Genomic DNA, 15,928 nt, shown 5'->3' on the forward strand with positions numbered 1-15,928 from the left:
GTGCAGATGGGGCGCTGGTGAGGGGGTTGCCCTTAAGGCCGCCACGTGCTCAGACCTGCAGTGACTGACAGCACTGGTTCCACAGGGCAGGACGCTTGGCCCTGCACCCGGCTTGGGACCTTCCTGGGACCTTCCAGAAAGGGCAGGGGCCTGGCTCCAGCCTAACCCAGCCCAGGAGCCTCAGAGATGGACCCGGGGCAGGAGCCTTCAGCCCTGCCCTGTGAATAGATCAGGACACCAACAGCCCAGGGGGCCAGTGGGGTGGGGGGTGCAGCAGGAGCCTTACACAAACCTCATGAGGCCTGGGGTGCTCACGAGATGTTTAAACAAGAAAAGCAAAGCCCCTAAGGAGAATTCTACACATAGAAAACCCTACTGCAGTTTTTAAAAAAGGAGAAAATGTGTAGTCTGAATGTATAACAGGGCCTGCTTTCGCTGGGGGGTTTCCACAGAGGGAAGAGCGTGGGGCTGTTCTCTGCGCTGCCTGTAGACTCATCCTGGTCCTCTCAGCTGGAGTTCCTCTGGCGAACATTCTTGTCTTTGTCGTTCAAGGGGTTCCCGCTGCTCTTCAATGGAGCGGAGCCTATATCTTCATCATCCAAGACCTTGTCCGGCTTCCGCCGCTTCTCGTAGATGAAGATGATGGTGACCAGTACAAGCACCTCGGCCACGATGCCCAGGAAGAGCCAGAGGGCAGTGAAGCGGTTGGCCGCCTGGCTGGTGCCCTCCAGGCTGGTACCGTTGCACACGTACGTGCCAGGGTCCTCCTTCAGGTCCACGCCGGGGATGTGCAGCTCCATGTGGCTCTCCGAGGACACCACGAAGAACTTGCTCTGGGTGCTGTTGGTGATGACCTGGTCCCCGGACTCGCTCTTCTTATACCACAGCCAGTAGATGATCGGTGGGAAGGAGTCCGATTTGCAGACCAGGACCACAGTCTCACCCTTGGTGGCGTGCTCTGACTTCTTCACGGCCATGACGCTGGGGGGTCCTTTCACTTCCAGATCGGTGCAGCCCGCGTGCTCTGGAAGGAAGATGCAGGAGTACTGGCCTGAGCAGTCTTCTGAGTCCACCTCACACTCCGTCTTCAGGTCAGGCAGGGTATCCTCCTTCAGCACCTTGCCCCCCTTCACCCAGCGGTGGCCCACAATTTCTGTGGGCCTGTGATTCAAGGCACAGGTGAGCTGCGTTTTGGAGCCCTCATCGTTTATGGTCGTCCAGATCCTGCTCCCTGCCCCGAAGCCACGCTCGGCGCTCAGCAGCACGAGCCCCAACACTGCGATCTGACCAGCCTCCGTGTCCCGCCGTCCCTCCGTCCCTTCAAAATATTTTTAGCTTTTACCTGTAGGCTTTCCATACTGTTACCCAGCCTTTCTTCTCTTCTCAGCACTGAGACTGTTTTTATGTTAATTACCACAAATGTCATAGCCTTGCAGATATGGGTTATTCAAGAACTGATCAACATGTCTGGTTTCCCAGCTCAATTGTCTCTTCCTTTGTGCCTCTTGCCCTCTTCAGATTCCTTACCTTGACTAGTAAGGAATTCCTTAGGTTGACTAGTCTACTTGCAATGAAGGGCAGAGGAGGTGCAAACAAAATCTGCAGACTTAGATACTTGCCAACAGCTCTTGACAAAGCAGGAAGTTCACCCACGGTTGTCTACCATGGATTTTCTCTTTTTTCTGCTTTTTTTGTAAAAGGAAACTTAAGCTTCTTGTGTTCCTAAGATGTCTTACATTTAGACATACTTTTCTTTTAAATCTTCACTTCTAATGTAGGCTTCTGAGAGTTGTTAATTTGATTTGTTCATGCTATGCCATATTCTCCGTTATCACTGACGATCAGGAATTAGCTTTAATCACGTTTTGCTTTGTGTTTTGTTTTGGTCTCTAGACATAGAAAACCAAAATGAGCCTTGTTCTTCAAGGCTTCCTTCCCATTTTAAATATGCCTCACTCGGATTGTCCATAAATGGGAAGGGGTTAGTAGTGGCTGATAAATCAGCAGAGACTGCCTGAAGTATTTTTGAAAAGGAGTTTATGGAATAGTCTGGACTCTTTTAGAAGAGTTCAGTGATCCAGGTGTTCATTAGTAGATGTAGGTGTGTATGTTGGAGGTGAGCTGAGTCTTACAACTGCCACATATTTGGCTATGCCTTGTGGCCTGAGTCAAGAACTGTTTCACCAAAAGCTCCTACTCAGCTTCTGTGTGGTAGACTTGGGTCTAGGTGGTACCATCTGTTACAACCTTCCCATCTTCCTGAATCCCCAGAGTTTTCAAAAAACTTAAAACTACCTTAAACCTCATTTTGTGCAATTCTCTAAAATATAGCCTAAAATGATTGGAAATAATATTAAATTAAATACAGAGTGTTTTAGGCTTCAAACAATATTTTACCAACTTGAAGGATTATTAGATAATGCAGAAAGTCATTGACAGCTGGTATACACTTTATTCTGGAGAAGGAAATGGCAACCCACTCCAGTACTCTTGCCCGGAAAATTCCATGGATGGAGGAGCCTGGTAGGCTATAGTCCATGGGGTCGAAGAGTCAGACATGACTGAGTGACTTCACTTTCACTTTTCATTTTCATACACTTTCTTTTTATAACAATAGCTATCATTTCTTGAGTATTTTTTTTATCAGTGAGGTCCTTTGCTCAGTGAATTTATACATTTAACTTATTTTATCCTTATCCAAACCTACACATTGGTATTTCTGACTCCCATTTTGCAGAAGAGAAAATTCAGGCCAATGAGGTTCAGTAACTTTCATTCATTTCCAGAGGAATCTCCCCAGAAGGCTTTGGTGGAGGACTGTCTCCCAGAGGAAAAAACCAAATAATCAGAGGGATGCCTTTCCAATGCACCTCAGCCCACAGGTGAAATTGAACACACTTCTTGCTCTCCCTATTTGAAAAAGTGCGAGTTACCAGATTAGAAATATTGAGCTATATGTTTGAAGCCATCGAGGGATTAGACAGGGCCAGACCTCAGCAATGCCTGCCTCTCAGGACTGCGTTAAGATGGAGCAAACCGTCCCTCTCTGCCTTTTATCTCCCTTTCTAGGTCAGTCCCTGCAGGGCCTCAGTCCTGTCAGTTACTCTTCTCTGCATCGCCTATCAATTATTTGCTGTCTTGCTCTGGGGTTGTGATATCTAAAAGAAGATACATATCAAGCTGTGAGGTTTTGCCTGGATTTCTCAGGTTCTTGCCTCAATTTTCTGCTTAATTTTTGCTTTAGAGACAAGTTATACAATGAGGGGTTTCCTTTTACATCAGAGGTCAGGGCAGAAAGTTTGGAAAGCTTGGTAATTAACAAGGACTCATGAAATCCAGCCTCTGGCAGGAACTTAAACCGAATGAAATATCAGTTGAGAGACTATTTGGATGTTCTGTTGAGGCCTTGTCTAGGTTCAGGCTTTCAAAAATACATAGCTTAAAAACACCCACCCACACACCTTCAGCTTCAAATTGGCTCATGAGGTGTGCTGATCTGGGTCACACAGGCCAGGAAAAAATATTTGGATGATATTACTTTGATTCACTTCAGTTTTGAGGGTTAAAGTTAAGTGAAAGTTACCATGTCTACCTTTTTTTTTTTTTTTAAGAGACAGGTGAGTAGAGAAGTACTTTCAGAACTTTCAGAAAAATACTTTCAGAAAATTGCATGGAAAACTGAATTCAGGTACCTGAGACAGCAATGATCAAACATCATGTTATATAAATGGCTACTGGTTACTTAATGCCTTTAAATTAGAATAGTACTATGAGTGTACTTCCTAGACTTTTGTGGTGCTTGAAAAGACTCGAGAGCCCCTTGGACAGCAAGGAGATCAAACCAGTCAATCCTAAAGGAAATCAACCCTGAATATTCATTGGATGGACTGATGCTGAAGCTCCAATACTCTGGCCACCCGATGAGAAGAGCCAACTCATTGGAAAAGGACCTGAGGTTGGGAAGGATTGAAGGCAAGAGGAGAGGGGGATGAGAGGATGAGATGGTTGGATGGAATCACTGACTCAATGGACATGAGTTTGAGCAAACTCTGGGAGAGGTGAAGGACAGGAAAGCCTGATACGCTGCTTCCATGAGTCCCTGGGGTCGCAAAGAGTAGGACATGACTGAGCGACTGAACAAAAATGTAGACTTTATATCTGCTACTCAGCGTGAAGACCAAGCAATGATCTCCTGTTTTAAGATCGATGATTAGATTATATTCCCATTAGTAAGTTCTTGCTGAAGCTATACAGACTGTGCTGTTTGCTATATGTTCACCAAAATCCATTTCTTACCTACTTTGCAGACAGACAGCCTACATCTGCCAACCTCCCCTATACTTAGCAGTGACCATGTAACTGGGTTCTGCCCAGTGGAATGTGGGTGGTAGCGAGGTACACTACTTCTAGAGTTAGACTCTCCCCGCCTCAAACTGCTGTAATACTCTTTAGAGTCTCTCTGACATCCATCCTCTGACTATGTGATCCAAGAGAGGACTCTGAGGCCATTCTTTTGAGGCCACATTGATGAAATGATGAAATGATTTGACATTGCACATTGTGTGTGAAAGAGAAACTCTTTTTGTGGTAAGATCCTGGAGCCTGTTATAGAAGCTAGTACTACTTACCCTAACTAATAAAGAAATGGTTTATGCAACTAGATTAAAATAGTGTCCATTAGCAGCTCTGAGTAAGTAAAACTGCATTGCTTTTACAAATTAAATTGGATTTGAATTGGGATCTCAAAATCTATTCTTTTCCTATTGCTCTAGTATACAGTACCAAAATAACTAATTGAAAGTTCAGTATATCAATCATTGTGTTATTTGTTATCATGTCCAGCAACTGGTTTGTCTGATATTTAAATTAAAATTAACAGGTATTTAAGCTCAATCAGTTGCTTACATGACAAACAGTTTACAAGTGAGCTCCTTGCTTATGTGAAGAAGATGAAGATTTTATATTTCTCATCTGTTTTCAACAGTAAAATTGGCATTTTAAAAATCCTTTAAAATGTCCAGCTTATCTGAAAGCATTTGAATAGTCAACTTAAAGTTAACAACATCTAATTTATCTTGAGTATTTCAGTGATACTTTAACTAATTTAATTTATTTTTGTACTTAATCTTTTGTTTCCTAGTGAACTGTCCAAGTGAGTTTAAAATCTTTGGGGGGAGGGGAATTGTAGTGAATATGATATGAAGCATTCAATTGCTTATTATAGCATTCAGTACTGGACTAACTTGTGAAAAGCAAAGTAGTAACAGGACTAGTACTTTATGAACAAATGTGCTTTCAAATAATCTTAAGCTCTGATAGGAGAAAGAATTGGAATTTTAAAAATAAATCTCAGTAGGAGAACTCAGATGCCTTTTGGAACACAAATTGGAAGATACTTATTAAACAAGGGTAATTTGTTCTGGGTCTACACCACAAGATGACTTCAAATGCCTTTAAAGTAGGTCATTTGACTACTCTAAAATGTTTGGCATATGGCAGCCTTCTTTAGCATGTCTGTATGATAGTTAGACTGCATCCTAGCAGCATCCTTGGGATTTCTGACCATATCAAAGCATCATCAAGGAGCTCTAATGAGACAGTTTGTTTAATTGAAATACTTTAAACTGCCATGTAGTACAGCATGAAAAAAATATTATTTTTCATTAGTTGAACTATTTCTGCTAGCCCCAAACTAGAAGTCCTAATGTTGGAGCATGATATAATGCATTGTAAAACCTGTTAAACAGCAGGTCACAAAGAGGAATTTAAATGAAAGAATTCATCTAAAATATCAAGATTTTGGACTTCCCTCATGGCGTAGTGGATAAGAATCTGCCTGCCACTGCGATGGACGTGGGTTCAATCCGTGGTCCAGGAAGATTCCACATACCCTGGAGCAACTAAGCCCGTGCACCACAAGCATGGAACACGTGCTCTGGAGCCTGGGAGCTGCAGCAACTGGGAGCTCACACACCCTGAAGCCTGTGCTTCACAACAAAAGAAGCCACCACAATGAGGAGAAGCCACCACAATGAGACGCCTGCACACTGCAACTAGAGAGTAGCCCCAGCTCAGAGTAATTAGCAAACCACCGAGAGTAGCAACCAAGACCCAGCATAGCCAATAAATAAATAAATTCAAATAAAATTTTTTAAAAAATCAAGATTTTGCCTTAAACATTACTCTTAGGCATCAATATCTTTCTGCCGATTCTGCCAAGCCAGAGCAACTATCAGCCAGAAAAGACCTCATGTACTTTGTTGTTGTTCAGTCACTCAGTCTGACTGCCACCCCATGGACTACAGCACGCCAGGCTACCCTGTCCTTCACCATCTCTTGGAGTGCACTCAAATTTATGTTCATTGAGTCGGTGATGCCATCCAACCATCTCATCCTCTGTTGTCCCCTTCTCCTCCTGCCTTCAATCTTTCCCAGCATCAGGGTCTTTTCCAGTGAGTTGGCTCTTCTCATTAGGTGGCCAAAGTATTGGAGCTTCAGCTACAGCATCAGTCCTTCCAATGAATATTCAGGGTTGATTTCCTTTACAACTGACTGGCTTGATCTCCTTGCTGCCCAAGGGACTCTCAAGAGTCTTCTCTAACTACCACAGTTGGAAAGCATCAGTTCTTCAGCACTCAGCCGAAGACCATCAGTTCTTTATGGTCCAACTCTCACATTCGCCCATGACTACTAGAAAAACCATAGTTGTGACTAGATGGGCCTTTGTGGCATCACCGTTTAGTCACTCTCTTTGTCTTCATAGGCAATGCAGCTCTCGTGTCAACACACAGCCAGAGTGGGTTGCTTCCGACACAGACCATTTATGAGTTTTTCTTTGAGTATTTTTATTGTCAAAGACACACTTATTTTGACTTAAGGAGAGCCTGCCTATAGTCAAATGGGAAAATTCACATAGCACTTGTGATTATCTTTCCATTGAAAGAACTGACTGTGCAACAGCAGAATGTCAAAATGAAATCTCCCATTTGGTTACAATAGGATCTATCTCAACATGAAGCAGTTTTGTTTTTAGGAAGCACCAAAAAATATCCTGAGACTTGTGCCCCTCACTCAACTGATCTGTTTCATGAGCTAGATCAAGAGGGTCCCATGGAAATGGACAGACTGTGAAATAAGCTGTATAACAGAGGGGACAGGCATGTCCTTTGTAGGCTAACCTAACATCACCTAAGGATACACTTTGCTTTAACACATTAGTCATAACTTAAGAAGAAAAAGAAAAAAAAAAAAGAAGAAAAAGAACAAGACTCAGGTCTGCTGACCGAGAAGTGGATATGATTGACTTTTAAAATCTGATGCAGTGTTAACAAGAGAAAAAGACTTTTTTTTTTTTGAATGATAGCAGAGGTTTGAATTATCTGTTTTTGTTTTGAGCAAAAGAATAGTTATAATAAGAAAATTTTATTTCTTGTGGGTTCATTATATGGAGGTGATTCGAAGATTTTTTTTCATTTATTTTTCTCTAATTTTTGTGGGATGTTAATTTTTCTGGTCTGTTTTGCTTTATGGTTAAATGTTTTAAGTGCTGGGCTTCCCAGATGATATTAGTGGTAAAGACCCCACCTGCCAATGCAGGAGATGTAAGAGACATGGGTCCTATTCCTGGGTTGGGAAGATCTGTGGAGGAGTTTATGGGCACCCATACCAGTATTCTTGCCTGGAGAATCCCATGGACAGAGGAGCCTGGCGGGCTACAGTCCATAGGGATCGCAGGTCAGACACTATTGAAGCAACTTAGCTTGCATGCATCCACACCTTTCAGGTGTTATTCCACTAATCATTATCCCAATAATCAAGTTCAGAAATTTCTTTAGGTTCATACAGTAAGCATCTATGGACAAGGAGAACTGGACCCAGAAATCTTTGTTTCATGAGTGTTCTTATATTTCCGACATTTTGTGTATAATACTTTTATGATTTTAAGGGTCCTTTTTTAGGCACCTTGGAGAAACTCCTCTCACAGAAAAAATATTAATGTATTAACAGATTATGTCAGTTATTTTTTCTCACATTTTATAAACTAGAAAGTTGAATCTTCCAGCTTGTAAAAAAAAAAAAAGAAAGAAAAATCTCAGATGTTTTGATCGTTAAGTCCCTTGAGTCCTGTGCTTGGTTGGAGTTTTATTTTCCCATCCCTGATCCAATCTGAAGTTCTTTGTCTGCAATTCAATCTCTGTGGCTTTAATCATTTTGGATTGTACCGATGGCTTCTCAGTAATAAAAGAAATGGGGAGTCAGTCTTGGCATGGGACAAGTCTCTGCAACTGGAATAAGACATTACATATGAGTTGTCTACCCATAAAAGGGCTCACTGTCAGATTAAATTAATGAGCTGCATGTTTTAATCATTAAGGTAATAGCCACACAGGGATTCATTGCCTCTGTTTTAATCATTTCTATGTTTCTACCAGCTAGATCATCAAATGCTTTCTTTTGAGGTCTTCCCATTTCATTGCAGAGAATGGCTTCTATGTGGGGCAGAAATACACGCCTTGGAGTCCCAAGGAACACTAAATAACTTTGCCCATCAGGGTTCAGTGCAATTAATAGCCATGTCTTTGTCCTTCAGTGCAGGAATTTGGAGGGACAAGGCTGTAGCCACTATGAGCAAATGGAACCCATGAGGGTCCCAGTTTGCAAAAAGTCGAAGTAGCAAAGGTGAATTGTAGGTTTCAGTAGCTGAGGTCAAAATGGATTATGATATTATGGCCCATGGGCAGAACTTAGACCAGGTGAGCTGAAAGAGATACTGTCAGCTAAGCCAGTACTGGGGGGCTCTGAATGTTTTGCCTTAGCCTGAAAGTGCTCTGTGCAGATTTTCAACTTGCGGGTTGGTGTAAACTTGCGGATCAGTGTCTGCTTGGCAAAGTTGGCAAAGTTGGTGTCTGCTTGGCAAGAGACTTGCTGTTCACAGGAGCGTCCACAGTGAGCAGATCAGAACACGTCCCCTCGACTAGATAGATTTTATCAAGCATATTTCAGGATACTACATACACATACAAATGGCATTTTCACACCATTCGTATTCTCCTCAGACATTTAGGTTACAGCCAAGTCATATCTAGAACATAGGTTCAAAAAAGAGAAGAAAATCCAATATATTAATTATTTTGTTTGGGTGATGACAACACATGGCTTGACAGATTTTTCACTTAGTTTGTTAAGTCAAAACAATCATCATGTTGAAGTTTGACAGAAAACAACAAAATTCTGTAAAGCAATTATCCTTCAATTAAAAAACAAATTAAAAAAACCAATAAATTTCTGAGCTCTGTGGGATTATTGCACTGTCCAATGTGTTACCACAGCAACTGTTTATAGCTTGAATATAGCTTGTTCTAGATGTGTTATAGTGGATTACACCATTCAAGTGTGAGTTTCTACAGGGCAGGGCTAGTACCATATCTGTCAGTGTCTTTAGGTCTTTGTACATAGTCGACGCTCCATAAAAGATTGTAGAACAGAATTGCATTTTGTGTTGTTATTTAGTTGCTAAGTCATGTCTGACTCTTTTGCAACCCCGTGGACTGTAGCCCGCCAGGTTCCTCTGTCCATGGGATTTCCCAGTCAAGAATACTGGAGTGGGTTGCCCATTTCCTTCTGCAGGGGATCTTCCCAAGCCAGGGATAGATCCTGCATCCCCTACCTCAGTAGGCAGATTCTTTACCACTGAGCCACCAGGGAAGTGCCAGAATTGAGTAATTTAGAACCAGAAAGTTTCTTCTTTCTTTTCTGGAAACTGGGTGAGCCCAAGGGCCATGGGGGGAGGACTTAGAAATATAAAATCATAGGTTAGACAGGGCCTCAAAGATCATGTAGTTCAACACACTTATTTTACAGATGAGGCAAATGAGGTCCAGAGAGGTCAGTGATTTGATCAAGTTCACTTAGTTGGTGGCAGAGCTGGAATAGAGATGAGTTCACATTCACCAGAACCTGCTATGAGAATGTGCTAGATGTGCGTAGTCCGGTATTGTAGTGTGTTAGCCAAGGTTCTCCAGAGAAACAGAACCTATACTGTCAATTCCTTTATTAATTATGAAATTATGAGGCATTGACTCACGCCATGATGGAGATTAAGAAGTGCTACTATCTGCCATCTGCAAGCTGGAGACCTAGGAAAGCCAGTGGCATCATTCGGTCCAAGTACAAAGGCCTGGGAAATGGGGGAAGTAATGGTATAAATCCCATTCCCAAGGCAAGAAAAGATACTAGATATCCCAGCTCAGCAGTAAGGCAGGAGAACGGAGGTGGATTTCTTCTTCTTCTGCCTTTTTGTTCTATCCAGGCCCTCAACAGGTGGGAGGATGTCCACCCACCCTAGAGAGAGCAATCTACTTTAGGGTGTGCATTGATTCAAATGCTAATCTCATCCAGAATCACTCCCATAAACACACCCAGAAATGATAGTATTGGTGTTGGAGAAGACTCTTGAGAGTCCCTTGGACTGCAAGGATATCCAACCAGTCCATCCTAAAGGAGATCAGTCCTGGGTGTTCATTGGAAGGACTGATGTTGAAGCTGAAACTCCAGTACTATGGCCACTTGATGCGAAGAGTTGACTCATTGGAAAAGACCCTGATGCTGGGAGGAATTGGTGGCAGGAGAAGACGGGGACGACAGAGGATGAGATGGCTGGATGGCATCACTGACTCGATGGACATGAGTTTGAGTAAACCCCGGGAGTTGGTGATGGACAGGGAGGCCTGGCGTGCTGCGATTCATGGGGTTGCAGAGAGTCAGACACTACTGAGTGACTGAACTGAACTGAGATGAACCTGGGTAACCCACTGGCTGGTCAAGTTGACATAAAGTCATCCATCACTGTTAGCTGCTAGCATCACCTGGACAGTGAGAGCTGGAAATGTGGCAAGAGAGATGGAGGTACTGACTTTTAGAGTTAACTTAATTTTTTTTAACTTTAATTTAAACAAAAACTGTGTAAAATATTCTTCCATTAAAGACAACTTTATTGCTTTGGTAGAACCACATTTCACAACCATCACTGAAAATTTAGTGTCTGGAATTGAGACATGCTGTTGGTATAAGATAAACACTGGATTTTGAAGACCTCATAGTGAAAAAAAGAGTGTAAAATTGTTTATATTTTTATATGTTGATTACATGTTGAAATGGCAATATTTCAACTGGGTAATATTGAGTTAAATAAAATATAAAGTTAAAATGACCCTCATTCATTTCTTTTTACTGTCTTTACCATGGCTACTGAAAAATTTTAAATGGTACATGCAGCTTGCATTATATTTCTATTGAATAGCTTTTGCTAGACACTGAACATACATTATTTTTTTTAATCCTTACGACAGCTATTTCCATGTTACTCTTAACTCCGGCAGACTCAAGATGATGCCTGGTGTGACTGACGTATGCTCTTACTAGGGGTTGTTCTGGACCCAGCTTTCTGATACTGCTTCAGCAGTACTTCAGATATTCAAAACTGAACTGTAGATCCTAACATAGAGATTCATCATTGTGCTATTTATTTTCACTAACTACTTCATAGGAAAAAAATAGGAGAGCTCTCTTGGTTGACCGCTGAAAAATTTTCAGTGACTGACCTTCAAGTTCTTGGGTTCTGCTTCACAGCAAAACCTTCTAAAACTGTGAAAATTAAACACAGATAATTAATTCCTTTTAGGGAGTTTTCTTATAGTTTTGCTTGCTTTTGTTTCAATACTTAAAAAATAAGTTCCTAACTCAACAGTTGTGCTTCTGATTAAAATCATATATGAAAATTGACATATCTTTTCTTACTAATTCATCCCTTTTTCTTTTTTTTTCTTTTTTATTTTTATTATTATTATTTTTTATACTTCTTTTTTAATTTTTTTTTCATTTCTTTTTATTAGTTGGAGGCTAATTACTTTATAATATTGAAGTGGGTTTTTCATCCCTTTTTCAGTGAGAAGTGGGTCATACGTCTGGAAAGGAAGTAACCTTATTTTGGAATTAACATTACCTGGAAAAAATTAAGATTAATTAAAATTAAATAGCTTTATTTAATTTAAAAATTAAAAAATTGAATTTAAAAATAAATGTTGTATTTTAATATTTGTTTGTCATTGTTTCCAATATAAGTCTGATTTTTGCCTAAGCAGAAAAAACAAAAGGATAATACACCAGCTCCGTGTAGAGCATATTTTCTCCACAGGTAAAGATGATTCTTTTCTTACTGCTATTTGAGACTTGTTAATTCTATCACAGTTTTGCTCCGAGTTGGTCAAAGATGCCTGAAGATGTGTCAAAAAAATTTCAGACTCATGACATAACTTTTGATGAAAGAGTAGTCTGATTTTCCCAAAGACTGTAAATTCACCCAGAATTTGTAGTTGTTCAGTTGCTAAATCGTGTCCAACTCTTTTGCGACTCCATCTGTCTTTTGCAACCCCATGGGGTGTAGCCAGGCTTCTCTGTCCATGGGATTTCCCAGACAAGAATTCTGGAGTAGTTTGCCATTTCCTTCTCCAGGTGTCTTCCCAACCCGGGGATCGAAACCGTGTCTCCTGTACTGCAGGTGGTGAATTCTTTACCACTGAGCCACCAGGGAAGTCCTGAATTTGTAGAAAGACCTGCAAATACCCTCCTCACAGTTCTCCCCTCTAGGAAAGAAATTGGTCTAATTTCACTGCAGTTGAGTTTACTGTCAATAGAGGGCGCCAAAGGATGGAAAAGTAATTATTGATGAACTTGGTTTATTTCTCCAAGTCAATTAGTTATTAAAAATTAATTAGTTAATTTTAAAAACCTTTGAAAAATCATCTTTTCATCTTTAAAAAGGAGGAATCAGCAGTGCTTTTGATATGTGTAATCTCATGTTTCGCGATCCAGCCATGGCCAAACTGACCAGCGCACCCTGACGCCCGGCTTTGATATCTGGGTAGTGTCCAAAGTGCAGAGATAACTCCTACTTTCTGGCTCGTTTACCAGAGGACATGGTCAACGTTTCCCCAGCTGGACCCTGTCTAGTAGCTTCGCTTGCACTAGTCCTTTAATTATTAGCAAATTAAGATCCTTCATAGAGAAGTAAATTGATTCGCCAAATATTTCAGTTCCTGCCACAGGCGGAACTGTGTGGCACTTTGTTAATTTCTGCGGAAACCAGGCACTAAGACAGACCTGCCTGCATGCAGCCTACAGTCCAGTGGGCAGCAGTGACATTAACCAGACAATCCACAGACTTGCAGTAAAAACTTATGTTGACAAAGTGGTGTTCTAGTGGGGATCTGAAGACTGAGAAAGAGTTAAGTAGGTGAAGTAGGGAGGGATGAGGCAGAAGATTCCAGGCAGGGAAAACAGCTGGGTCGGTGTATCTGAGTCAGGAAGGAACACAACTCCAGGAATTGAAAGTCAGAGTGGCTGGAGCCCAGGAGATAAGAGGAGAGTGGCTGAGGCTGGACAGGGAGGCAGAGACCATTCATGGAAAGACTGGTGGCAGCACTGTGCGAGGATTTTGTTGTATGTGCAATGCAAAGCCCTTGATAAGTGGATGTTAGGATTATGCTTATGTATTTAAAAAGATTACCCTAGCTGTTTTGTGGAAAACGGATTAGAAGAGGGCGAGATAACAAGGAGGCTATTGCAGCAGTTCAGATGGCAGATTTTGATGACTTGGACCAAGGTTGTTGTGGTTACTATGAATAAGTTGTGTCCAACTCTTTTGCAACCCCGTGGACTGTAGCCCATCAGATTCCTCTTTCTGTGGAATTCTCCAGGCAAGAACACTGGCGTGTTCTTCAGGGGATCTTCCCGACACAGGGATCGAACCCATGTCTTCTGCATTAGCAGGCACGTTCTTTACCACTGAGCCACGTGGAAAGCCCTGGACCAAGACGATGTGTGCTGTCTCTTCAGTTGTATCTGACTGTTTGCAACCCTGTGGACTATAAGCCACCAGGCTCCTCTGTCCAAGGGATTCTCCAAGCAAGAATACTGGTTGCTTGCCCTTCTCCAGAGGATCTTCCTGACCCAGGGATTGAACCCACATCTCTTATGTCCCCTGTATCGGCAGACAGGTATTTACCACTAGCGTCACCTGGGAAGCCCATCATGGACCAAGGTGCTGATGTTGAAAATGGAGAGATGTGAGCAGGGAAGATCAAATTGGCTGGACCTAGTTGTGGATGGAGCATGGTGGTGAGGGAGAGGATATTGTTAAGGATAACTTCTCGGTTTCACAGGTTAGGTTTTTCAAACTTAGAAAGCACAGCTGGCAGAGTTTAGGAAGTGTTATCATTACTGATGTGAGGTGGAAATCAAAACTTCCAATACTGGGCAAACTCAGTCCAGGCTGTCGGTCTTCACATCACATGTCAAAGCCTCTCTGTTATGAAATGAACATTTCAAGAAGAGATGGGCATGACCAATAACATTGTAATGTGATATTGCCATACATAGCCAATAGCAATATGTGTATATGTGCATGCATAGAAAAGGTTCTGGAAGAATATAAGCATGTTGCTACTGTGGTTAATTTTGCAGGGGTGAGATGAGAGGGAGCATCATTTTCAAGTCTAGATGTTATTATGTTGTCTGAAAAATTTTAAAGTAAGCCTTAATTGGTTTTCTAATTAGTAGAATCCATGAAATTCACCATCGTTACCAATAAAAAGCTTTTTTTGGCTGAGAAATTGAAAGCCTTTTGTGGAGCCCCAGTTATCTCCTACCTCCATTAGACCTCTCTCCTAGAATCTAGAGAGCCTTTCCATCTGGGGACCTTCTAGCCCCAGAGAGCATAGATTCCTCTCGCTGCAGCTCATTAGAGATGCTCAGAAAATCAACGTGAGGACTAGCTATAGAAGCCCTCTCAGCACCGTTTGATCTTTTCAGTAGCAAATGTGTCATTTGTAACACGATTGGTCCAGTTCTTATGTGAGGCTAACACAGAGCCACTCCAAGATGCTTTTGAGACTCCCTGAACCACGACTACCTACCAGTCTTTCTCCCAATTGGTGTATCCATTCTGCCATATCCCTGAGGACATCATTTCCACTTGCTTGGTAAATAATTAGGCTGCTGCTGTTGGCTATAGAAAGGATTATAAATATTTCAGTACTGCAAGTGATTGAAACCCGTCTCTATTTGACTTCATCTATGCCTGCAATGCTTTGGGTAAAAACTTACCTCTTAACATGAAACACCCTTGGGCAGATAACTGTTCTAGGTGTGACAAGAGTAAGGCATTGTTTAGACTGCTTTGGGCAGTGGGCACTCAGAAACAGGCTCTAGTAAGCCAAAGGTTTTGAACCTTTCCAATTTTGGCTCACACCCGTTGATTTTTCTTACAATGAGAGAAATAAATAACCCCATTTCCTAAGAACATTTTTATGCTAATAGGATTTTTTTTTAATTAACTTTAGAAGGGTTAATGCTAATATATATAAAGTACTCATATAACTCAACAGCAAAAAAAAAATTGACTAAACAATAAGTAAAGTATCTGAACTTCCTTGTGGTACAGTGGATAAGAACCCACCTGCCAATGCGGGGGATGTGGGTTCGATCCCTGGTCCTGGAGTGCTCTTTCCAGAGCCCTGCAGGGTATCTGTTCTCAGCAAGTCCAGTGTGACTTCTGATGAAAATGGTACACGTGCCTATTGATTCACAAAGTGAAGCAGTACAATGGTGTACAAAGCAGACGATGCCATTCTCTCCTCCTCCGGAGGTGACTACTGTTTTCCTTACACGCTATAAACGGGCTCATGCTGTACTTCGTATCTGAACAGCATGCTGACCTTATTAACTAGCGCATCATGGAGCGCTTTCCATGCCCATTCATAAAGATCTCATCTTTTTAAAGATGGACAAAAATTTATTCCACCAATTCTCTATTGATGGCTACCCGGATTATTTACAAATATTTTCTGTGAACACTGGCAGTGAAGATTCA

At 41.7% G+C, this 15,928-nt stretch overlaps 1 protein-coding gene across 1 annotated transcript in view; it reads right to left on the bottom strand.

Moving 5' to 3' along the window:
- Positions 1–264: 264 nt before the first annotated feature.
- Positions 265–15,928, bottom strand: part of LOC136147870 (basigin-like) — a 73,534-nt gene continuing 57,870 nt past the window's right edge. Inside the window, exon 5 of the mRNA XM_065907231.1 lies at positions 265–1,318. Coding sequence (XP_065763303.1) covers positions 507–1,318 — 812 coding nt within the window. The 3' untranslated portion in view covers positions 265–506. The remainder of the gene's footprint in view (positions 1,319–15,928) is intronic.

The sequence above is a fragment of the Muntiacus reevesi genome, chromosome 16 (genome assembly GCF_963930625.1).
Source record: "Muntiacus reevesi chromosome 16, mMunRee1.1, whole genome shotgun sequence".
NCBI classification, from domain to species: domain Eukaryota; kingdom Metazoa; phylum Chordata; class Mammalia; order Artiodactyla; family Cervidae; genus Muntiacus; species Muntiacus reevesi.